We start from the raw sequence: 26,227 nt of genomic DNA, 5'->3' as shown, positions 1-26,227 counted from the left end.
TGAAGTTTACAATGTGTTTCATTGAAACACTTCTTTGATATGTATTGATCCAGCCCTGCTCTGGAGGGTAGGACTCAAACCAATGGCTTCATGTTACAAGAAAGAGGATTCAGAAATAAACATATGGAAAAAGTAAGAGCTGTTTGACAGTGGAATGGTCTCCCTCGGGAGGTTGTGGAATCTCCTCCTTGGAGGCATTTAAGCAGAAGTTGGATGGCCATGTGTCATGGATGCTTTAGCTGAGATTCCTGCATTGCAGGGTGGGACGTGGTGGCCAAGACCCTCAGCATTCATTCATGGCAGCCTCTCAACAGGTACTAACCTGCATGTGCTGTTCAATTTCTAAAGCCTGGGGAAGTTTTCATCTTGTTTACTCCAACTAGAAGCACTTCTAAAGAACAATTCAAAGACTAATATACCAAATTATTCTTAATGGATCTGTGCAGGGTTCCCATATGGAAACTAGGGTTCCATTTTTTAGGAAATTGTTGAGCTTTTTCCATTGGGTTGCCATACATCTGGGTGTTTCCTGACATTTTTCTGATTCCTGTCAGGACATGTCAGGAATTTTCCTGATGTATAGCAAGCTAAGTGCTAATCTCCAGGTAATACTCCCACCAAGATTACAAGGCCAGGGCTGTGAAATCAGCTTCAAAGAGTCATTTAGAAAGCACCAACTGCAGGTGTGAAACTAATGGCACTGAGAAAGGAAGTCCTGCTACCACTTACAAGTTGACCTATACAAAATACAACAACATTTTATGTTGCCTTGTGTATCTCCCTGATTTCATATAGCTACCGATGTTGTCATTCTCCTACTTTAGTGACGGAGCCTCAAGAACATCTTATAGGACGCTTATGAAAGCCTATGAGATAGCTATGAAAGCTGCTAGGAAATCTTACTTAGCTGTGAGGCATTCGCGAGCTTTTTTGTGGAGAAAGTCCTGTTGCTCCGCCGTGACCTCCTTGCCAATTTAGATACAGTGACTGAACTGGAGGCCCCTCGACTGACTTCAGGTCCAGTGTTGGACCATTTCAAACGGATACTCCCTGCTGATGTGGATAGATTCCTTCAAGTTGGTAGGCCCACCACCTGCCTCCTTGATCCGTGCCCGTCTTGGCTGATTAGGGAGTGTCCAGGTGTCGCGCGGACCCCCCTGGTTGAAATTATCAATTTGTCCCTTGACACGGGGACATTCCCAGGGGAACTGGGAAGGAAGCAGTGGTGTGTCCACTCCTAAAGAAAACTTCATTAGATCCCTTAGACCTATCCAATTACCACCCAGTTTCAAATCTTCCATATCTGGGTAAGGTAATTGAGAGAGCAGTTGACAAACAGCTTGGTAGGTTTCTGGAGGAAACATCAGCTTTAGATCCATTTCAGTCCGGTTTCCGTCCTGGTTTTGGGACCGAGACAGCTCTGGTTGCCCTAACAGATGATCTCCGTAGACAGCTGGATCGAGGCGGGTCAGGACTGGTGATCCTTTTAGATTTGTCAGCAGCCTTTGACATGGTCGATCGTGATCTTCTGGACCCCTGCCTCGCAGACGTGAGGATACAGCGCATAGCCCGTAACTGGCTGTGCTCTTTTATCTCTGGTCAGGGACAGAGGGTGGCACTAGGGAGGGAAATGTCGTCGCGCCACTCTGGTGTATGGAGTGCCGCAGGGTGCAATTCTCTCCCCGATGCTTTTTAACATCTTTATGTGCCCCCTTGCCCAGATTATCCGGAGCTTTGGGCTGGGCTGTCACCAATATGCTGATGACACTCAGCTCTATCTGCTGATGGATGGCCACACCGACTCGGCCCCGAACACACTGACCAGATGCTTGGAAGCTGTGGCTGGATGGTTTCGTGGGAGCCGTTTGAAACTAAATCCTTCAAAGACAGAGGTCCTATGGCTGGGTCGGGATGGCATGGGGATGAGGGACCAACTCCCTTCTCTTGCAGGGGCCCAATTAGTGCCATTGCCTTCCGTTAAGAGTTTGGGTGTAATCCTTGACGCCTCCCTTTCCATGGAGGCGCAAGTTACAGCAACAGCCAAGGCGACATTTTTCCACATTCACCGCATCAAGCAGTTGGTCCCTTACCTTTCCCGCCCCGACCTGGCCACAGTGATCCATGCGATTGTCATCTCCAGGGTTGACTACTGTAATTCGCTCTACGCGCGGCTGCCCTTGAAGCTGTCCCAGAAACTCCAGCGGGTGCAGAATGCTGCAGCTAGGCTCCTCACGGGGTCTCTGCCATGGGAGCATATTCATCCAGTACTTTTCAAGCTGCACTGGATCCCGGTGGAGTACAGGGTCAGATTTAATGTGCTGCTTTTGACCTTTAAAGCCCCCGCACGCCCTAGGACCCTAGTATCTACGAGACCGCCTCTCCCGTTATGCCCCACGGAGAGCCTCAAGGTCCATAAATAGCAACACTCTGTTGCTCAACTCTGGCTCCGGCCTGGTGGAACGCTCTGCCTCATGAGACCAGGGCCCTGCAGGATCTGATTTCTTTCCGCAGGGCCTGTAAGACAGAGTTGTTCCGCCTGGCCTTTGGCATGGAGCCAATTTGATTCCCTCCCTCTCTCTCTTTTTTTCTTTTCCTTCTCCTCCTGTGAGGAGGCTACATTTTAATGTTTCAATATTTTAATGTTGTATTTTAATTTTGTTTTTAAGTTGCAATCATTCAACTTGTTTTTATTATTGCTTGTAAGCTGCTCTGAGCCCGGCCTTGGCTGGGGAGGGCGGGGTATAAATAAAAATTATTATTATTATTATTACTTTATATAGTTTTGTGCTTTTCAGTATTATTCAGAATCTTGCCTTTTTATACCAGCTTTAATATCATTATGTGTGTTGTTTATAGCTGCTGGCTGAAGGGAATTTATTTCCAAAACACATTGTGTAACACAAGAAGCTAAATGAATAAAACAGCTTATTACAATATGCTCTTGATCTTTTCTTCCTTCTGTTCTATTGCATATTGCCACATGGCCTAGAATAGGCATATCCAACTTTCAAGAGACTGAGATCTGCTCCCACTATATATTAAAAAAAAACTGGCGGTGATCTACCAAATTTATCAAGCTTTTTTTAGGGAGCCAAAGTTCTTGAGCCCAAGATAAGATCTACCACAGACCACAGACACACCCCGATCTACCTGTTGAACATCCCTGGCCTAGAATGCTGTGTACTTCTCCCCTTCCAACAGTTGGAAGGGCAACAAGTTCCACTGGCAATGAAGCAGGAGCACATCAGCCTTTCTCAGCAGCAGCTCACATGTAACTAGAGAAGACAAGAGACAACCAGAACAGGCACCTTTCCATTGCCTCCTCCGCAAGCATTAACTCTTTGTCAGACCATAGTTTAGTTTATTTGTTTCTTAAATACAATTCTGAGCCTTTTTTCAGCGAAAACTCTTCAAAAAATACAAAATTACTCAACCATCGGATATGAACATATTAACTTTTAAAACATTGGAATTGGTAATATTCTCTAGCCCAGACATGTATCATCTTAATTCCTTCCCATGTATTTTTATGGTGGTGATGCTCCTGCTGTGACCTGCTGTGACCTGCTGTGTCGGTCTGAAAGCTGACCCAGGGCTCAAGCCCAGCCTATGCCAACCTGGTACCCTCCAGATGTTTTGGACTACAATGCCCGTCTGCACCAACCACCATGGCCAATAGTCAGGGATGGTGGGAGTTCTAGTTCAAAAGCATCTGGTGGGCTACAGGTTCCACATCCCTGCACACACAAAGATTGTGGCAAGATCATTTTCTGGCAATGACTTATGCATCTTCTTGTCTGTCACAGGAGGGCTGGCTACTATGAAGTGTCTCTGCTGCTCTGATCCTAGGCAGAGGCAACATGGCTAGGAGAGAGTAAAACAAATGGGTTGGAATTATGGGAGGGAGGGAGGGAGGGAGGGAGGGGAGGAGGAGGAGGGGGAAGATGATAACAAGAGAAGCACATAGTGAGAAGCTACAGAGGTGAGGGATACTGAAGCTCGCTTCAGTTGAAATATGCAACTGTGTTTTAAAATGCAATTGTATGTAATTCAAGTTATAAACAATGATGTTGGGTGAGTGGGAAGTCACTTGTTTTGTTGAATTGGAATATAATTGTTGTGTAACAAATATAACTTTCTAAATGGAAAAAAGAATAAAATATTATTATATTTAAAAAAATTGACTGATCACATAGGTCCTCAGCATTCATTCATGGCAGCCTCTCAACATGGAATTAACCTGCAGGTGCTATTCAATTTCTTAAGCCTGGTGTCAGCGATGTTGCTTCACTGACAGGGAATGAGAATGCAGGCATAGAGAGCAAACATAAGAGTGGTATGCAGAGGGAAGGGAGAAGCAGCAGGGAGCAGCCATAACTTGAGCTCTGGACATACGGAAGAAGCTACAGAGGTGAGGGAGACTGAAGCTCTTGTATTAAGTTGAAATATCCAACTGCATTTTTTGAACACATCATTCATCTCCTCTCCTTTGACCCAAATGGTAGTTGGCAAAGCAACATGGAAATATTTTCACCCTATGGATAGGACATCTACCCATTGTAGTACTGTCTGGATTCCAAGCAGTGAAAGAAATGCTCACTGACCACTCTGAAGAGTGAGACAAGCGACCAGAGCCTCCTTTCCTTAGGGCTATGGCAAAAGGAAAGGGTAAGTAGTGAAGAATAAGAATTTCTCTTGGTATTTTCCCAAGAGAAAACATTTAAAGGGCTGTCCAGAACAAAGGTTCTCTATTATTGTTGCACTCAACAGGGAATGGGTTACCTAGGAGCGAACAATTAGGGGTGAGGTCCCTTCAGAGCTTCCCCCTAAAATATTTGAGGGGACCACCAGGCTCCCCCTAAGTTCATGGCAATTGCCACTCTAATGGTTGGGCATGAGCCACATCATGTGATTGATTATGTGAGGTAGGGCTCACTTGCCCCCTTCCCCATATATTATTCAAGTTGGCACCCCTGATGGATTGCAACTCTGTGGAAATAGCAATTGTGCTGCACTGTGGTGAGATTCAACTGCAGGTAGACGTTTGTTGCCTGTTGCAATTGTAATGCATATACTTATCCTGGCCCTCAGTGCTGAATGAAGAGCTTGAACTCAGTGTTCTTTCTGTTGAAGGCTTTGACGCCTACATCAGATTGGTACTTTGTCAAGGCACAGGTTATAAGGAGTAGCAATTCCATAAGAGGCAAAGATACACACCTAAATACCAGATGACTCTCGGGGTCCCTTGTAACTCTGCAGTTCTATGATTCTATGATTCTGTTGCTCTATTGCATTTGAATCTGGAGAGCCCATGCAAGCCCTGGACTGGTACCTGTATGGGCTACATAAGGTGGTGGGCTGGATGAGGGCCAATAAGGTGAGTCTGAATCCTGGTAAGATGGAGGCATGTTGCGTGGACTCTAGACAATTGTTCGGTTTACTGCTATGGATGGGTTGAACTCCCCCTGAGAGAACAGGTTCATAGGCTAGGGGTGCTCCTGGATCCATCTTGGCTGCTAGAGGCAGGTGACCTCAGTGCCTTCTACCAGCTTCAGCCAGCAAGGCAGCTTTGGCTAATAAGACAGCAAAAGTAGTTTCTGGATCAGGATAGCTTGGCTACTGTCATCCATGTGCTGGTTTTCTCCAGGCTGGATTACACAATGTGCTGCATTTCAGGCTGCCCTTGAAGAAGCATCTGGCAAAAAATGCAGTGGCTTGACTGCACATGGGGGCAGGACATAGCCAGGATGTTATACCACTGGCTGGCAATTAGCTAAGTTCAAGGTGCTGGTTGAACAAAGAGCCTAAACAACTTGAGATCAATATATCCTCTTCCAATAAGCTTTACAGTTGAAACCTTTCTCAGTTTTGCTTCTTTTCAGTCCTCAGCCCGAATATAGACTGCACCCACAAATAAGCCACACCTTTAAAATTCAAGGGGGGGGGGGAGAGAGAAAGAAAGAATTAGGTTACAGGCTGAAAATCGCTGTGATTGGTAGAATTGTAAAACCGAGCCAATTTAAGCCTTTGATCTTGCAAGCCTGAAAAAGTTACCGTACAATAGCAAAAATCACTAATCGCTATTCAATTGCTACAATTCCACAAGCACTCACACCTGTAAATGACAAATGAACAAATGAACAGTCTCAAACTCTCAAATTCGGCAAGAAAACATTTTTTTTGTTCCGTTTTGCCACATGTCTGTTTCAGCAACAATATCGTAAAAGCTAATTTTTGTAAGGTTAAAGGAAAATATAATGAAAATGATGTATAGATGGTATTTGACTCCTGTAAAATTAGCAAAGATATATCATAATTGTGACAATTGGAAATGTAAAGAAAAGGAAGGAATTTTTTATCATATGTGGTGGATCTGTCCCAAGGTGGAAGACTTCAGGGAAAAGATTTATAATGAATTGGGAAAAATGTTGAAATATGCATTTATAAAGAAACCAGAGGCCTTCTTGGAATAACAGGTTTGGAATTGCCCAGGAAAGATGATAATTTTTTTTTGTATGACACAACTGCTGCTCGTATTTTGTTAGCTAAAAAATGGAAAACCCAAGAATTACCAACAATAGAAGAATGGCAGATGAAGATGATGGATTTTTCGGAGCTAGCCAACCTAACCGGAAGAGTCTGCGACCAGAAGGAGGAGGAGTGTCAGGAAGAATGGAATAAATTTAATGATTATTTAGTTAAATTTGTTAAGTTAAACTAACTGAAAATAGCTTGCAAATACTTAATGGGCTTAGGATTTTATTTATGTTGAGTGATGAATTAATGTTTAACTCTATAAGGTGAAGATCTAAGGATGTTAAGGTTTAAGTTAAATTTCATAAAAATTGGGATTTGGAAAACCGTTAAAAGGACAGGCAATGAAATTCAACCAAGGGGAAGCGAGGAAGTCACTTGACAAAGTTAATAACTGTAATTTTCAATAAGGCTATGATTTATGTTTGTTTGTCTTGTGTGTTTGTTTGTTTGTTTGATTGTTTATAATATTGTGAAAACTAATAAATTTTTTGGGAAAAAAGAGAGGCAGAGATGAGTCAGGCTAGTGAAGGAGCCAGGGTGTCTCCCCCTCCTGCTGCAACATGCTCCCCTCTCCTGGTGTCTCCAAGGACCAGAAGAGGGATGAAGAGGGAGGAGCAGAGAAGGGCGATTCAGTGGAGTTTCATTCCTTTTTTATGGTCTTATCTGATGCTGTTCTTATATTATGTTAGTTCACTTGGCGCTCTTAGAGGAAACAGATTTTCTAGATCCATTTCTAATCCAAATTTAAGCCCAGTTTTGGAACACCAACTGCTTGGGTCGCCCTGTATGATAATATCTGTCGGGAGACAGACAGTGGAAATGAGTCTCTGTTAATTCTCCTTGACCACTCCTTGACTTTCTAGGTCATCAAGACTGCTTCCTCCACCCTTCCCCTCCACTGCACCCACAATTGCTGTCATCATCATCATCATCATCATCATTATTAAATTTCTATACCACCCTACACCCAAAGGTCTCAGGGCAGTTCACATAAAATATCAAATACATTAAATTTAAAAAAAACCAACAACCCAATAACACCCCCCCCCAAAAAAAAAAGATCCAGCATTTTTCAAAAGGGAATAAGATATAGATCAAGTCAGGCAAAGGCCTGGTTGGAAAGGAACGTTTTTGCCTGGCGCCTAAAGGTGTATACTGAACATGGGTGGGGAAGGTTCCCCAAAATATTTTATTTGGGGGTCCAATAGAAGTTGGCACCTACACTTCTTACCTATTGTTTCCCTGAACTATTTTAATATCAGCAAACATTTTCTTCTATTTTGAGACAGAAGCCTTGACAAATAAAGAATATTCAGAATCTTGGTGTAAATCATGAGTTTTTATAAGGAGTTAAATTATTCAGGAGTGTTATTCTTTCACTTACAAGCAGGCACCATACATTTGCGTGAGTCCTCACTCTCCCAGATGAGCACCCTGAGAGAGGGGGGAGGGAGGGAGGGAGAGAGAGAGAATGTACACATGCACACTTGGCTTTTCCTAAGAGTGTGGGTAAAAGTTGGATCCAGTACATATAGATCATAAAGAGGAAGCAGGAAAGACTATCACTCTTTCAAATTCCTCCTCCAGCTCTATGCACTCTTCAAGGGAGAAAAGAGGTAATACCTCTTTTTGCACAAGAGAGGATTTCGGTATGATCCAGCGGGGCTTTTCTCATATTCATTTTTTATTTTATGAATATTTGGTACAAAATTCTTTCCCAAACATTTGTGTCACAAAATCAGTCTTAAGATAGCTTGGATTCTAATTACAATTCATCAAACACCCTCTCATTTGCATGACCCATATAAGAATGATTATAGTGTTCAGTTGTATTACATGACTTGCAATCACATTCCAAGGCTATTACCACATGGTATCACACCCATTGTTGCTTATTTGTTTTTAATAACTGAGCATATATAAGCAGAGAGTGCTGCTGATGTCTCTGAGGAAAGCAAAAAGCCCTTAGAGAAAGAGAGTTGAACCTGACCAGGCAACCTAGAAAGAATTAAGGAGAAAGAGACAGCAAGAGGAGGATGGAGATATGGGCACTTTTGATTGCTCTGCTGGTGGTTCTTCTGATTCTGAACTTCAAGAAACTGCTCTGGTCAAACAGGCATTACCCTCCAGGCCCTCTTAAGCTTCCTCTCATTGGATCCTTGTGGATCCTTGGATTGAAGATTCATGAAGATACTTTCATTAAGGTACTTACATCTTAGTTATAATTCAGTCTGATTTCAGCAATTGCTTTATCTATTTCCCTCAACAATTGTGATATTTCAGCTTAAACAATAGCATCAAATGGTAAATGGTAAATGCCATAAGCCTCCTTATAAGAAACTGCAATATATACAAATAATAGGGATAATACAAAGAATATTATTATTAATACTGAAAAGCACCCTCAAAGAAAGAATGGTTTATGAAAATCTTGGAATATGCAAAAATGGCAAAAATTGATAAAATTTACTAATTTAGAATCTTTTAAAGAAGATTGGAAAACATTTGCAGCCTATATAAAAAGCTATTTCCTATATGTAAAGACCACAGCGTGGTTTGAAGTGTAAGAAAACAGCAGAATATATTAAGAAACATGTTGGAGAGGATGAAATTAGATAAGATGGAACTTTAAAATGCAATTGTATGTGATTCAAGTTATAAACAAGATGTTGGGTGAGTGGGATGTCACTTGTTTTGTTGAATTGGAATATAATTGTTGTGCAACAATTATAACTTTCTAAATGGAAAAAAGAATAAAATATTATATTTTTAAAAAGACTGACCACGTAGGTCCTCAGCATTCATTCATGGCAGCCTCTCAACATGGAATTAACCTGCAGGTGCTATTCAATTTCTTAAGCCTGGTGTCAGTGATGTTGCTTCACTGACAGGGAATGAGAATGCAGGCATAGAGAGCAAACATATAAGAGTGGTATGCAGAGGGAAGGGAGAAGCAGCAGGGAGCAGCCATAACTTGAGCTCTGGACATACGGAAGAATCCACAGAGGTGAGGGAGACTGAAGCTCTTGTATTAAGTTGAAATATCCAACTGCAGGTTTTGAACACATCTTTCCTCTCCTCTCTTTTGACCCTAATGGTAGTTGGCAAAGCAACATGGAGATATTTTCACCCTATGGATGGGACATCAACCCATGGTAGTACTGTCTGGATTCCAAGCAGTGAAAGATGCACTCACTGACCACTCTGAAGAATTAGACGAGCGACCACAGACTCCTTTCCTTAGGGCTATGGCAAAAGGAAAAGGTAAGTAGTGAAGAATAAGAATTTTTCCTGGTATTTTCCCAAGAGACAATGTTTAAAGGGCTGTCCAGAGCAAAGGTTCTCTATTATTATTGCACTCAACAGGAAATGGGTTACCTAGGAGTGAACAACTAGGGGCTGAGGTCCTTTCAGTGCCCCCCTAAAATATTTGAGGGGACCACCAGGCTCCCTCTAAGTTCATGACAATTGCCATTCTAATGGTGGGCGTGAGCCGCATAATAATAATAATAATAATAATAATAATAATAATAATAATAAAATATTATTTATACTCCACCCTCCCCAGCCAACACCAGATATAAAATAATTGGTTGAACTACAACTTAAAAAACAAGATTAAAATACAACAGTAAAATGCAGCCTCGTTTCAGCAGAAACTCAGAAAGGGAGGCATCAAGGATTACACCCAAACTCTTAACAGAAGGCAATGGCACTAATTGGGCCCCCACAAGAGAAGGGAGTTGGTCCCTCATCCCCATGCCATCCTGACCCAGCCATAGGACCTCTGTCTTCGAAGGATTTAGTTTCAAACGGCTCCCACGAAACCATCCAGCCACAGCTTCCAAACATCTGGTCAGTGTGTCCGGGGCCGAGTCGGTGTAGCCATCCATCAGCAGATCGCGCTGAGTGTCATCAGCATATTGGTGACAACCCAGCCCAAAGCTCCAGACAATCTGGGCAAGGGGGCACATAGGGATGTTAAAAAGCATCGGGGAGAGGATTGCACCCTGTGGCACTCCACACCAAGGAGTGGCGTGACAACATCTTCCTCCCTGGCACCACCCTCTGTCCCTGGTCAGAGATAAAAGAGCACAGCTATGCCCTGTATCAGTGTTTCCCAACCACTGTTCTGCGGCACACTTGTGTGCCGCGAGATGTTGCCTGGTGTGCCGCGGGGAAAATTAAAAAATTCGAAAGATTTTTTTTTTTAAAGTCAAATTTTCGATTGGGGCGCCATCACTAGATGACCCCTGGGGTTCCCTCCCTCCCTCCCTCCCTCCCGCTCTGCGCCTCCCTCCTCGTCCTCCTCCTCCAGAGAGGCCCTTCCTGGCTCTCGGCCAAGGCTTGGCGGCTGCCACTCACTCACTCACTCGCTCGCCCACCCGTCCCTCCATCCCTGCACCCGGCCTCTCCCCCTCCGTCCCCGGCGCGGGGGCTGCCGGGATCCGTAGTCCCCTCGCCCTTGGGCTCTGCGCCTGTGCGGGGTGCGCGAACTATGTTTCCCAGCGTGGCCTGGCGGGCCGGGCGTTTTGTTTGAAGCGCTCTTCTCCCGGCCATGGAATGAGCGCAGCGGCGGCGGCCGGGCGGGCAGGGGCTCTTCCGCACAGACCCCGCGCAGCCTGCCTGCGCCCCCGCGGAGATCGGGCGGCAGGATGGAGCCCGGGGATCCCCGCGGAGGCGGAGCGGCGGAGGCGGAGGCTGCCCCCCAGGTAGGGCTGCGTCGGGGTTTTTTTATTTTTGCAATGCTGCATCCGCGCCGCAGGGGACGCATCGGACCGCGGGGAGACCCCTTGGCGGGCGGAAGTTGCATGGAGTGCAGTGCAATGCAATGGCAACGCGGCGCCCTGCATGCATGCATGCAACTTCCACCGGCGCTCCGGACTTGGCAGGTGAGGGGGGTCCCCAGTGGGCAGCAGAGAGAGCCGGGAGGGCGAAGGGGAGCCGGGGGGAGCAGCGCTGCTCCCCGAGCCGAGCCCGGGGGGAAACTTCGGCGTCGTTGCGCCGGGTGTTGGAAGCGGAGGCTGGCGGGGGCCCCTCACCTGCAAAACCTGGTCACCTCTCATATATTTCGTGCATTGCATTCATCGCCCGCTTTCTCCTCCAAGGAGCTCCCGGGGGCGCGTGTGGTTCTCCCCGTGTTATCCTCGCAACAACAGCCCTGCGAGGTGGGTCAGGTGAGTGGCCCAAGGGAGCACCCAGGGATTGTCCTGGCCAGGTGGGGTGATTTGAACCCTGCTCTCTGCCCGGTCTTCGTCCTCATTTAGCCCCCACACGTGCATGACTGTGCATGACTGAGGTTTTCCCCCCTCGTCTTGGCTATGGTGTGAGTCTGTGCTGTTAATTAATGGGGTTCTGCCTTCGGAGAAGATGAGCCAGCCCTCAAGGAGGTGATTATGTAATTTGCTAGCAATTCATGTCCCTCCCGGCGTGACGCTGCGCGCTGACGTCACAGGGTTGTAATGGTGGTGTGCCTCGAGATTTTTTTCATGAAACAAGTGTGCCTTTGCCCAAAAAAGGTTGGGAAACACTGCCCTGTATCCCCACATCGGTGAGGCGGTCGTCCAGAAGATCATGATCAACCTTGTTGAAGGATGCTGACAAATCTAAGAGAATCAGCGATCCCGACCCACCTCAATCCAGTTTTCTACGGAGATAATCTGTTAGGGCAACCAGAGCCGTCTCGGTACCGAAACCAGGATGGAACCCGGACTGAAATGGATCTAAAGCCGATGTTTCCTCCAGAAACCTACCAAGCTGTTCACAAAAGAAGACTCTACACGTGGACATCACCAGATGGGCAGCATCGAAATCAGATTGATTATATTCTCAGCAGCCAAAGATGGAGAAGCTCTATACAGTCAGCAAAAACAAGACCCAGAGCTGACTGTGGCTCAGATCATCAGCTTCTTATAGCAAAATTCAAGCTTAATGAAGAAAGTAGGAAACCACTGGGCTGGTAAGATACAATCTAAATCAAATCCCTTATGAATACACAGTGGAAGTGAGGAACAGGTTTAAGGACTTAGATTTGGACAGAGTGCCTGAAGAACTATGGATGGAGGCTCACAATATTATACAGGAGGCAGCAACGAAAACCATCCCAATGAAAAGGAAATGCAAGAAAGCAAACTGGCTGTCCAACGAGGCCTTACAAATAGCAGGGGAGAGAAGGTAAGCAAAATGCGAGAGAGATAGTGAAAGATACAGGAAATTGAATGCAGATTTCAAAAAAACAGCAAGGAGAGACAAGAAGGCCTTCTTAAACAAGCAATGCAAAGAAATAGAGGAAAACAACAGAATGGGAAGAACCAGAGATCTGTTCAAGAAAAGTGGAGATATGAATGAAACATTTTGTACAAAGATTACCATAATAAAAGACAAAAGTGGAAAGGACCTAACAGAAGCAGAAGACATCAAGAAGAGGTGGCAAGAATACACAGAGGAATTATACCAGAAAGATATGGATGGCTCGTAGTGTGGTTGATGACCTTGAGCTAGACATCCTGAAGAGTGAAGTCAAATGGGCCTTAGAAAGCACTGCTAATAACAACGCCAGTGGAAGTGATGGTATTCCAGCTGAAAAGATGATGCAGTTAAGGTGCTACACTCAATACGCTAGCAAGTCTTGAAAACTCAGCAGTGGCCAGAGTATTGGAGAAGATCATTCTACATCCCACTCCCAAAGAAGGGCAGTGCCAAAGAATGCTCCAACTACCGCACAATTGCACTCATTTCACACGCTAGCAAAGTTATGCTTAAAATTCTACAAGGAAGGCTCAAGCAGTATGTGGACTGAGAACTCCAAGAAGTGCAAGCTGGATTTAAAAGACGCAGAGGAACCAGAGACCAAATTGCAAACCTGCGCTAGATTATGGAGAAAGCTAAAGAGTTCCAGAAAGACATCTACTTCTGCTTCATTGACTATGCAAAAGCCTTTGACTGTGTCGACCACAGCAAATTATGGCAAGTTCTTAAAGAAATGGGAGTGCCTGATCACCTCATCTGTCTCCTGAGAAATCTCTATGTGGGACAAGAAGCTACAGTTAGAACTGGATATGGAACAACTGATTGGTTCAAAATTGGGAAAGGAGTACAACAAGGCTGTATATCGTCTCCCTGCTTATTTAACTTATATGCAGAATTCATCATGCGAAAGGCTGGGCTGGATGAATCCCAAGCCGAAATTAAGATCGCCGGAAGAAATATCAACAACCTCAGATAGGCAGATGACACAATATTGATGGCAGAAAGTGAGGAGGAATTAAAGAACCTTTTAATGAGGGTGAAAGAGGAGAGCGCAAAATATGGTATGAAGCTCAACATCAAAAAAATGAAGATCATGGTCACTGGTCCCATCACCTCCTGGCAAATAGAAGGGGAAGAAATGGAGGCAGTGAGAGATTTTACTTTCTTGGGCTCCATGATCACTTCAGATGGTGACAGCAGCCACGAAATTAAAAGACACCTGCTTCTTGGGAGAAAAGCAATGACAAACCTAGACAGCATCTTAAAAAGCAGAGACATCACCTTGCCAACAAAGGTCCGTACAGTAAAAGCTATGGTTTTCCCAGTAGTGATGTATGGAAGTGAGAGCTGGACCATAAAGAAGGCTGATCGCCGAAGAATTGATGCTTTTAAATTATGGTGCCGGAGGAGACTCTTGAGAGTCCCATGGACTGCAAGAAGATCAAACCGATCCATTCTTAAGGAAACCAGCCCTGAGTGCTCACTGGAAGGACAGATCGTGAAGCTGAGGCTCCAATACTTTGGCCACCTCTTGAGAAGAGAAGACTCCCTGGAAAAGACCCTGGTGTTTGGAAATTTGGAGGGCACAAGCAGAAGGGGACGACAGAGGATGAGATGGCTGGATAGTGTTCTTGAAGCTACCAGCATGAGTTTGACCAAACTGTGGGAGGCAGTGGAAGACAGGAGTGCCTGGCGTGCTCTGGTTCATGGGGTCACGAAGAGTCGGACACGACTAAATGACTAAACAACAACAACAATAAAACTGTCAGGGACTGCATCTTGTGTGGGAGAGCCTACCAACCTGACAGCTTGCCAAATCTCTCTTCTCTCACACACCGAGGGACATTAGAGAGCAGAATGGAAGGGCAAGTACCTGAGGGTGTGGACACAATGGGGGCTGGAGCAGAGGGAGTGGGGGCAGGAGAGCCCAGGGATACCATAAATGAACTGCAGCAGTACAGCTGGCAGCTGAAATCACAGCTAGATACCCTCACCGGTGAACAAAGACTGCATTTAGAGGCAGAAAGGACTCTCAGAGCCAGTAAAATGCCTTTTTTCCAACCCCTCTAAATACGCAGGTTACCTGGCGAACTATCTAGTCTTTAAAACATGCTCTCTATTTTCTGGACGTGAGAGCAGTGGATTTTAAGTCTGATAAGGAGAGAGTGGCATATTTAATTGGCATGTTAGAAGACAATGCTAAAGGATGGACAATTCCTCTAATGGCAGCCAAGCACAGCACCCTCACAAACCTGGGGGAGTTTTTGGAAACTATGGAAGGAATCTTTAATGATCCGCTGCAGAATGCTACCTCTGCACAACAACTGTTAAACCTCCACCAGGGGAGTGATTCTGTCTCCACGTTATGGACTGCATTCAACTTGTTAGTTCAAAAGCTTGGGTGGCAAGCAAACAGTCAGCTTTTGGCAGCCATATTCTGGGTGGGGTTGAATGAATTGATATTAGATGAACTGGCGAGAATGCTGCCCATGGACTCTTTGGATGATGTGGTCCGAGCTTCACTGAAGCTTGGACTGAGGCAGCAACAGTGGAAGTTGGAGAAGAGGCAAGGACGGTCCATGTTTGTAAAAAGCCACATTCCCAACATGCCTGAGCAGAGAGTTGGCAGCATGCCCAGACAAGGAGACCTTCCAGAGCAGATGCAACTGGGCTCCGCAGGGAGGGGGAACCCTGGAACAGCTTGAATGGCGGGGGGCCAATGTCACAAACGTTGCTTTGCATGTGGGCAATCTGGACATTTGGCAAGACAGTGTCCAAGCAAGAAGACTGGGGGTTTTCCGTCTGGGGCTTATGTAGAGGGACGTCCAAAATCTAAGGAAGCACTGGCAGGAAACGGGAAGCCCGAGTCCATGAAGGAGGCCGGCAGCTGGGAAGGAAGTCAGTAATTGAGCCCTCAGATTGAAACGGCGGTTCCTGGGATCACGGTGCCAGTGACACTACAACTCCCAGGCAGCTGCAGGGTGCAGGTCCAGGGACTCATAGACTCAGGGGCTTCCGTGCACTTTTTAGACTCAGACTTTGTGGAGCAGCAGAAGCTGGGCACGCAGAGACAAGACGCCCCATTGGAAGTGCTACCAATTTATGGCAGGCCGTTGGGGGGGGGGAGGCAAGTTGCCTATGCCACATGGTCCATGGGGGTGGAGTTGTCAGGCCACAAGGAGACAATGATGTTTCACATCACCACGTTAGCTCACAAAGCATGATCCAGTAATAGCATGGGGGCAGCGTTCTTTAACGTTTGATTCAGCTTACTGCCAAGCACACTGCCTAGGGTTCGAAGCGCCAATAGAGGTAGGAGCCAAGGGGGCAGAGGTGGGGGGGGAATCATGGGGGAGGAGAGCTCCATACCCCCACAGTATAAGGCCTATAGGGCTGTGTTCTGTGAAAAGGAGGTAGAAGGTTACCCACCCCACAGACCTTATGATTGCAAAATAGACTTGGTGCCTGGTGCCAAGAAACCCACCTATACCCATCTATATTCCATGTCGGAAGCAGAATTAGCCACCTTTTGGGGGTTTCTGAAGAAGAACTTGGAACGTGAGTTTATTAGGCTGTCATGAGCACCTGGTGGGTCACCAGTGTTCTTTGTGAACAAGAAAGACACCCCAGAAAGACGTCTCATGGTGGACTACAGAAAAACCAACAGCCTCATGATTCCTAGCCAATACCCCTTGGCACATATTGGTGACCTGCTGGAGAGGTTACAGTCGGTGAAATTTTTTACCAAGCTGGACCTGAGGGGGGCATACAATTTGATACATATTAGACAAGGGGACAAGTGGAAAATGGCTCGGAATACCAGATTTGGAAGCTTTGAATAATTAGTTATGCCTTTGGGGCTACAATCGGGCACGGCCACATTCCAGGTGTTCATCAATCATGTACTGGCAGATTTATTGGACAATACAGTTTTGTGTTACCTAGATGACGTGCTTATCTACTCTGAGAACCCAGAAGAGCACGTGCGACACGTGACGGAGGTGCTGCATAGTCTAAGGACACACCACCTCTAGGCAAAATTGGAAAAGTGCCAGTTTCATGTCAAGGGCATGGAATTTGGGGTTATCACATCTCTCCTGAAAGAGTGTACATGGACCTAGCCAAGGTGCAGGCGATGTTAGATTGGCAGAAGCCAAAGACTAAGAAAGATGCACAGAGATTCTTAGGCTTTGCTAATTTTTAACACAAGTTCATGCCCAATTATTCTTGGCTCATGGCTTTCCTTACAGACTCCTGGAGGAGCAAGAAGCCGTTCTTCTGGACAGAGGAGGCACAAGATGCATTTGAGAAGCTCAAGGAGATGTTCACAGCGGAGGAGTACCTGCACCACACAGATCCACATTGGCCGATGGTGGTGGAGACGGGGGTGTCAGAAAGTGCCATAGGAGCTGTGTTGCTACAAGAAGACCGTAACAGAGATTTGAGGCTGTGTGCCTTCCACTCCCAAAAGGTGAATGCTTCAAAACGGAATTGCACCATTTGGGAGAGAGAATTGCTTGCCATAAAAGAAGCGCTGGGGGTGTGGAGACATTTCCTCAAAGGAGCACAACACTAAGTGGAGGTACACGGACCACAAGAACTTAGAACACTGGTAAATGGTGAGGCATCTGAATCAGAGGCAAATTAGATTGGCAAAGTTTTTTTGCTCTTTTCGACTTCCGAATCTGATACATGCCGGGGCACCAGAACCAGAGGGCGGACGTCCTGTCCCGGAAGCTGGAGTATCTGGAGGGGGAGTCAGACACCGGGCTGAGGCATATTCTGAAACCGGAACAGTTATAGCTGGTGGCAGCTCCCGTAGTTGAAACCACAGACTTCAAGAGACAGATGTAAGTGGATCGAATAGTACTCTTCCAATCCTGTATGATGACTTTATCTCCCCCCCAAAATTTCCAAGCATTCCTCCATGTTTAAAAACAATAAATCCTTCATTTTTATTTTAACAGGAAACTCTCATCTGTGGTCTTTTATTTTAAAATAATCCATAGTTATTTACTTGTATATTCATTATTTTACACCCAGTTGTATTTCTTGCGATCACATTACCGGTAGGGAAATTTAGCAAGAGAAAAAGAAAAGAACTTCCATTTCGACCACTTGCATTCTTTTCCCAATAGCATTACCAGAAGCTTGATAGATTTTCCCTTTAAATTCCCTCCAATTTGTACTCAGAATCCTTTCTGCATCATCTTGTAATTCTTTGCTTTAGAGAGACTATGCAGCTCTTACATGCAAGGATATGAACTTCAGTAAACATTGTTCTGAGATGGCAACTTTTTACATTGATTTCTGTAAGTAATAATTTCTCATTGATTTTCCATAGGTATTATATTGTCAAATGGTCACACCTGGAGGCAACAAAGACAGTTTGGTGTAGTTACTATGCGGAAGCTGGGGCTGGGGAAGAAAGGCATGGAGCACCAAATAGCAGAGGAGGCTCATCAGCTCGTGGAGGTTTTTGCACGTTCAAAGGGTATGTGATGAGGGGTGATGGTGCTGAACTGGCGTATCAAGATATATTTGTGTACTACCTCTGTCCATTTTAGAAAGGAATGTGATATGTTTTTCTTGGTTCCTAATGGAGATCCCAGCAATTTCTCTTGACCACCATGAACTCCCACTCTCAATATGAACAGGAGCAGCTGAACTAACATTAGTATAACTTTATTTTGCAGGACAGCCACTTGACCCCTCCATGCCCATCGCTAATTCAGTCTCCAACGTGATATGTGCTGTAGCTTTTGGGCACCGGTTTCCTCTTGAAGATGAACGGTTCCAGAAGCTGATAGAAGCCATGGATTTTGTCCTAACATTTGTAGCTAGCTTTGTTCATGGTGTGAGTAGTCATTTTCATTTATACTATGCCAAAGAGGTCTCCCTAAATACCACAAATCAGTATTTTGAAATTGATCTGAGATAAGGGCCACTTACTGTCTCACAGCCTGATCATTTACCATTGAGTTTTTTAAAAAAAAGGAGTAGGAAGAGTTTAGTTTTTTGTGATGAAAGATCAGAATTACTTGACTGGCAAACTGGAAGATTTAATAAAGACAACTAAAAATTTAAAAAATGGAGAAGTGTACATTTTGAACGATGGCTGTCTTTCCATTTGTGTATTAGGCAAATTTGCTTTTAAATGCGAACTTACTTGAATTCCCCCCACACCCTATTCTCCACCCACCCTCACCTACCATAAAAGGCCACTAACTTGTTCCAGGAGGGGTCCCCTGATTGTGCCCAGTTTTGGAATGATGCCTGGGAGCTGGGAAAATATTTTGAGCCATAGTTTTCTTTCTCATTTTCAGCTAGGGATAATTCATAGAACCCAATCATTGTGAGATTCGAGAAAAGCGATAGACACCTTCCTTCTTCTTAGTGAGAAACTAATATGCTAGCTCTGGAGAATAATGCAGATCATGTTTTTTAAAGTGCCAATCCAAAGCACAAACAGTGTGACCAAGCTTCCTCATGGTAATGGCAGCATTTCTGCTATCTTTCCTTTAGCTTTATGAAATTCTCCCATGGCTCATGAAACATCTCCCCGGTCCCCACAAGAAGGCCTTGTCCTGCGTGGAGATGGTGCTTTCATTTGCAAAGGAGGAGATAGAGAAGCATAAGGAGAATCAGTCTCTACATGATCCACAGGATCTCATTGATTTCTATCTATTTCAGATGGAAAAAGTAAGTATCAGCTTTGAAGCTAAATACTGCTCATCCAAGGAATCATTATATTCCGTTATAAGTGAATACTAATCTCTTGCCTGGAAACCAGCATCTTTTTTCCTGAATCTCAGTTGAAAATGGCATTGAGTTCCCCCCAAAGTCAATTTAGTTGCTAAAGTGGGTTGACATCCATCCATAAGAATCTATAGAAATGGCTAGGAAATGTGAGCTTAAAGGACTGGAAACTGAAGTGTGTTAAGGGGTCTTGCTTTGGAGCATTCCTTCTGTACATAAATTTCTTTGGATTGATGTTCATCTGACATTCAAATGTGGACTGAAAAAACAGAAAATCCTAAACAAAATGCTCATAATCTAGAGTATGACTTCAAATCCCCATCTCATCCATCTTCACATACTAGAAAGGCCAAAATATATTTTCATCCTTCCCTCTTTGAACAATGCTTATCATGATGACAAACAAATGGTTAAATATGTTTAGTGTTAAGCACCATATTTCACCATAATTTTTATGCCAATTATTCTTTTCAAAAAAGGGGGGTGCGACAATTATTGGTGAAAAACCAAAGCATGACCCTTAATCGAGGAAACAGTGTTTATGTAGAAACATAATTATGTTTATATTGCTTATTACTTGTTAGTAACTGTTTTTGGTGTGATTAGGATGCACAGAATATGTGTGAACAGGTACAGGAAGGATAATAGGTAGTCCAAACTGGGGCAAGGCATTCTCATGCACGCTTACAATGCCCTGTGACCATTATGTGGTGAATGCTTTGGGAATGATTTGAAAAAAGGAGATCAACTATTATGTGGTGCTGACCATTAGACAGTGAAATATGTAGCACACATTTTGAATATCTGCTGCCAGAGTTTCCGTTGGATCCCTCTCTTCATGCCAGTATTGGGTTATTATGCCAACCCACAGATCCTGAAATCGAGCACCAGCAGCTACCGCTGTAAATACAGGAAAGTGTGTGGGGGGTTTCTTATCATAACCAGCTATGAAGCAGAGGGCCGGTCCACCCACGAGGCAGGCTGTGAGAGCTGCCTTGGGCAGTGGAATACCAACAGGAGGCATCTCTGGGGATGTGCTGCCTAGCCAGCTGCTAGTGGAGAAGCAAAGGGGGCAGCTTCTGTCAAGATTTCACCAAAATCTTTCAAGATCTCACCTAGTCCCCAGTTGCTGTTGCCACTTTGTGGGCACTGCTGTGCAACCCAGGTAAGCAGGCAGCAGCAACAGTACAGCGGTGGTGACAACATCTTCTCATTTCACCTCAGGCGGTGTAAGAGGACACCCCACCCCTCATGATGCCTGTGTGGGTGGTATGGTAATAAGTGGGGGGGGGGCGGGGAATAAAGTAAGCACTGAAGAACAAACTGTAATGTGTGTAAATGACTTGTCACTTCCCCCATTTTCAACACCAGAGCAAGAATGACCCAGAGTCCACCTATAATGAAGAAAACTTGGCTCAGTGCATTTTTGACCTCTTTGTAGCAGGGACAGAGACAACCACCGGTTCTCTGAAATGGGCACTTCTCCTCCTGGCAAGTCATCCAGATATCCAAGGTGAGAGAGGAGAGCCAGGACTTCTCTTGATCACTAGGGTGGAGCATAATTCTTTAAAGCTTTCATATTGGAAAGAGTTAAAAGTGAGTTTATGATGTAAATTTTGGAAGCCAAATATTATTGAAATAAGCTAAAAATTATTGACTTACATGTCTGGAAAGATCATTCTCTCCCACCACTTTTATGGAACCTATAATTGTAGGGTTGGAAAGGACCCCAAGGGTCTCCTGCCTCTCTGTGCTCCACTACATGAGGGACACGGGTGGCGCTGTGGTCTAAACCAGTGATCCCCTTGTGCTTGCTGATTACAAGGTTGGCAGTTCAAATCCGTGTGACAGGATGAGTTCCCGTTGCTCTGTCCCAGCTTCTGCCAACCTAGCAGTTTGAAAGCATGCCAGTGCAAGTAGATAAATAGATACTGCTGCAGTGGGAAGGTAAACACCGTTTCCATGCACTCTGGCACTCATCATGGTGTCCAGTTGCACCAGAAGTTTTTAGTTTTTATACACACACACACACACACACACATATATATATATATATATATATATATATATATATATATATATATATAATTTTTATTTATACCCCACCCTCCCCAGCCAAGACCGGGCTCAGGGCGGCTAACAACCAATAATAAAAACAAGTTGATTAAAATACAATTTAAAAGATTAAGATACAACATTAAAACAATTAGGGAGCAATCTCTTCATAGGAGGAGAAAGGAAAAAGAAAGAGGGGGAAGGAATCAAATTGATTCTGAGCCAAAGGCCAGGTGGAACAACTCTGTCTTACAGGCCCTGCGAAAAGAGATTAGATCCTGCATGACCCTGGTCTCAAGAGACAGAGCATTCCGCCAGGCTGGAGCCAGTGTTGAAAAGGCCCTGGCTCTGGTTGAGGCTAATCTAACTTCCTTAGGGCCTGAGACCTCTAGGGTGTTGCTATATATGGACTTTAAGGTCCTCCGTGGGGCATACCAGGAGAGGCGGTCCCATAGGTACAAGGGTTCTAGGCAGTGAAGGGCTTTAAAAGTCAAAACCAGCACCTTAAATCTGACCCTGTACTCCGCTGGGAGCCAATGCAGCTGCAATATATATATATTATCCAGTAGCACCTTATTGGCCAACTAAGTTTGTTCTTGGTATGAGCTTTTGTGTGCATGCACACTTCTTCAAATACACACAAAAGCTAATACCAAGAACAAACTTAGTTGGTCTCTAAGGTGCTACTGGACACATAACCCAGAAAACTATCTGTGGACAAACACTGGCTCCTTCATCTCCTTCCTTTGGCTGGACTTAACCGTCCAGAGGTCCTTTACTTTTACCTTTACATGCATAACATTAGCCAAAGATCAGGTGAGGGAATGAGGATTAATGAAACTAAGTAGGAAATATTGAGAGCCTGGGATGGAGAATACACACATACACACACACACACACACACACACACACACACACACACACACATTACAGACAGCCTTTGATCCCAGCCCTTCAGCAAATCCAGCCCCCAGAAACATCTGAGATAAGCTTCACTTTCAAAGAATCCACACCTGGGATCTAGAGTGGGGAAGAACCATGTACACAGACTTGAGCTCTTTGGAGGACCAGGCAAGCTGAAAATGCAAGACACTGGGACTCATTCACAGAGATTTATGTAATGTGTTCAAGGGAATTAAATGTCCATCTGAAATAAAATGCAGTATTCAAAATAAAACTTCTGTTTCCATCATTTTCTTCAGATAAAATGCACAAGGAAATAGAAGATGTCATAGGTTCTGCTCACTCAATCTGCTATCAAGATAAGAAGAAACTGCCCTACACCAATGCTGTGATTCATGAGATGCAGCGCTTTAAATATGTCCTTTTTTTTGGGTTACCTAGGCAATGTACAAAGGATTTGAAGCTGCGTGGTTTTCTCATTCCCAAGGTATAACAGTGTGATACAGCTGCACTCCTGTAGCCCAAGAGCAAAGAGCAGCAGAAGGTTGCATATTGAGAGATGCTGCCAGGCCGAAGCAGGTTTTCTCAAGATATGGCAAAGAGAAATTTCCAAATTCCTGTGGGACGGGAAGAAACCTAGGATTAAACACCTGATCTTAATAGACATAAAAGAGAGAGGAGGCTTTTCCCTACCCGACCTAAAACTTTACTACGAGGCAGCCTGTTTCACCTGGCTAAAAGATTGGTGCACGTTGTTTCTTATTTACAGGGGACTATTATTGTTCCTGATCTACGCTCTGTTCTTCTTGATCCAACACGATGGGAGACACCTGCAGAGTTCAACCCAAATCATTTCTTGGACAAGGATGGACAATATGTGGCTCGAGAAGAATATCTCCCATTTGGTGCAGGTAAACGCAGAAGACCAAGCTATGTTGTGATCTGTAGATGTGCTTACTGGTCTGCTTCCAGGAAATGACATCAGCAGCAGCACATGAGAGAGTGGGCCGGAGCAGTAGCAGCGTCTTTCTGGCTGGAGTAGCAGTGCTGGTCAGCAGAATGGGGCAGGGCAGTGGCAAGTTAAGGGCATCTCTGGGTTGGTGGCTTGGGAACCACACATGCACATACACTTATGTGGCCTCCATCTGCACCTCCCTACATTTGCCACCCCTGTCCTGTCCCTGAGAGAGGCAGCACTGCCAGCACCAGGATACTGCTGTTCCCCATCTCACATCACACTGCAAGCCATCCAACTTCTTTTCAGGCAGCAAGGCTAAGGCTATCTTTTCATGGGGTACTATTTAGCCTGGTTTGAAAGCACACTCAGAACTGATGAAACCGTACCACTTCCTTACTTCTCCTACTCTGAAATCAAAAGAATATTATTCCTGCAGAAATTCAGCAGACATCATCACTGCTAACTTACAAATTCTCCAAAGGTCAGATTCATGTGCTTTACCATACAGCATTCAGAAATCTAGTTCCTACCAATGTGAGATAAGTCTGACAGGAAGATTACTTTATGCTCTTAACCCCTTTCTTCACTGCAGAGTTGGACAGTTGAGAAAAGTTTTCCTTTCATTTTTTAAGTCAAGTTTTAGTGAAAGTTTTATACATAAGACACAATAAACATCATGACAATCTAAAAATGAAAATAGAAAAAAGATGAGGAAAGGAAGAAAAGAAAGAAAAGAAGAAAAGCAAATTACCTCTGTCAAAATTAAATATTCACCCTTATCCTGCACACAGAAAAGTGAGCCCTCCCAGCTCCCACTTGGGACCTAGACCCTCTTCCCCCAGTTTCTAGCCCTTCATTTTCAATCCATCCCCTTCCTCAGTGTATCTTCCTTGATATGAGATAGGGAACGTCAAATTACAGAACAAAACATAAGTATAACAAGAGGAAAGAAAGGTTAGCACTGACCAGGCTGGGAAATTGACAGGAGCCTTGATGATTTTGCTATCCTATCTATGTCTAGTTTTCCAAAGTATTAAGGAGAATGTTTATAACTACAAAGCAATGAACATGGGAAAGTAAATTCTTGCTCACTTGTTGTCTTTCACTTTTCCCATCCTCAGGGTCTCGCATGTGTTTGGGAATGCAGCTGGCAAAGATCGAAATCTTCATCTTCCTCACCAGCCTGCTGAGGGCATTCAGTTTTCAGCTGCCAGAAGGAGTCAAAGAGCTCAATCAAGAGGCTACAATAGGGACTACAGCACATCCCCAGCCTTATAAACTCTGTGCTGTTCCCCGTTGCAACACATAAGAAAATAGGAAAATATTAGCGGCTGCACCCCTGCTTCCTGCACTTGGTGACCCCTTGGCCACTCCTGACACATGAACCCCCTAGCATTTCCCCTTCCCTTCCCATCTCATCCCATGCAACTTCTGAGGTCTCTTTTCGCCTTTGCAGCTCCATTTCTGAAGCCACCTCTCTCTTATCTTCTGCAGCTCTGCTTTGCATCCGTTTTCCCCTTCATCCCATCTTCGCCATTTCTTCAGGTCCTTTCATGCCCCTGTTTTCATCTTCATCCCTCTCCCAATGCCTCCTTGCTCCCTTTGCATCCCCATTCTTCCTTTGCATCCCCATTCTTACTCTCACACCCTTTCCCCCCCCTCTACTTTCCTCAAATCTCCCTTACACACACATTCACAGACCTCCTTCTCTCTCCTGCTTCTGTAGCCCCCTTTCAACACACACTCCATGCTATGTTATTGTATCTTTAAGATGAGCAGACTACTAAGAGCAGGACTGTCAGTTTGTCCAGTTGAAGAAGGTTAGGTCCTTTGATGGATACTGTACATGTATGCTTGTTAATAAAATATCTCTTCTAAATCAGTACATTGAACCCAGAACTTCATGCTGAGGACAAGACATGGTATCAGGAGTGAAATAGGTTGTGTGGAGGCACTATGGAATATTTGAAGGCTTCACATGCTTTATCACAGCTAAGAAATGAAAGAGGGAGAAGCTTAAAACAGACGTTCCCCTGACTTTCACTATCCTTTTTTCTTTTTCTTTTTAAAATAATTTTTATTTGGCTTTACCAATATAAAATTATAGTAATACCACAACACACATCCACAATTAAGATTCCTCCAAATCTCTGAACTTTCCACCTTCCCCTCCATGGGTTCTGTTATTACACCTTCACTTGGGGTCTTGGTGGACGACAAGCTTAACGTGAGTCAGCAGTGTGATGCAACAGCAAAAATGCTAATGCTGTTCAAGGCTGCATCAACAGAAATATAGTGTCCAGATCAAGGGAGGTAATAGTTTTCTCATGGGACTCAGCTACATTTGTAAAGATAAAGCTCCTTATATGCATTATAACACTATGGCACCAGATGGCAGAGTGGAGTCCCATTTTTTTCCCCAAAGGAACTTCCCTGTATGAAGTTTACAATGCATTTTACTGGGGAAGGATATCAATAATAAAAATGAAAAAAAATTGAGGATATAAGACATTTAGTAACTGATTGTTTACAGCATCACCAATTAAATGATATATTCAAAATGGATAAAAGAAATGGATTTAATATTATATATTTAATATTATATGATGCAGTTGAAAATGATTAACAATGGAACCCATGGAGAGGTGGGGGGAAGTCCAAGGATTCAGAGAATTCTATATGTTTATGATTACAACTATTATTTGAATGTAAATGTTAATTGTAATATTGAATAATAATTTTAAAAATACAATGCGTTTAACTGAA

At 44.4% G+C, this 26,227-nt stretch overlaps 1 protein-coding gene across 3 annotated transcripts; it reads left to right on the top strand.

Moving 5' to 3' along the window:
• The first annotated feature begins 4,517 nt into the window (after positions 1–4,517).
• LOC310707289 (cytochrome P450 2J2-like) lies at positions 4,518–26,227 on the top strand. 3 transcript variants are annotated; one of them, XM_083504301.1, is made up of 9 exons: positions 8,471–8,741; positions 9,639–9,801; positions 18,131–18,280; positions 18,483–18,643; positions 19,312–19,488; positions 20,917–21,058; positions 22,803–22,990; positions 23,273–23,414; positions 24,583–26,227. In XM_083504301.1, exons 1-9 carry the CDS (start codon positions 8,574–8,576, stop codon positions 24,768–24,770), a joined length of 1,479 nt encoding a protein of 492 aa, XP_083360427.1. In that variant the 5' UTR covers positions 8,471–8,573; the 3' UTR covers positions 24,771–26,227. The 3 variants fall into 3 exon arrangements, with proteins under 3 accessions (XP_083360428.1, XP_083360427.1, XP_083360429.1); XM_083504302.1 differs by lacking the exons at positions 8,471–8,741; positions 9,639–9,801 and adding an exon at positions 4,518–4,668; XM_083504303.1 differs by lacking the exons at positions 8,471–8,741; positions 9,639–9,801 and adding an exon at positions 17,098–17,636.

The sequence above is a fragment of the Podarcis liolepis genome (assembly GCF_965112155.1).
Source record: "Podarcis liolepis genome assembly, chromosome: 5".
Taxonomy (NCBI): Eukaryota; Metazoa; Chordata; class Lepidosauria; order Squamata; family Lacertidae; genus Podarcis; species Podarcis liolepis.
Note: the sequence above shows the minus strand (reverse complement) of the source record. Positions and strands in the feature narration are given on the sequence as shown.

Excerpts from the sequence above, each read along its gene's own strand:
- LOC310707289 (XM_083504301.1), top strand. The coding sequence starts at position 8,574 with ATGGAGATATGGGCACTTTTGATTGCTCTGCTGGTGGTTCTTCTGATT. Across the intron at positions 9,802-18,130 it reads GGCTATGGCAAAAGGAAAAG|GTATTATATTGTCAAATGGT; the intron begins GTAAGTAGTGAA and ends GATTTTCCATAG. Across the intron at positions 18,644-19,311 it reads TAGCTAGCTTTGTTCATGGT|CTTTATGAAATTCTCCCATG; the intron begins GTGAGTAGTCAT and ends TCTTTCCTTTAG.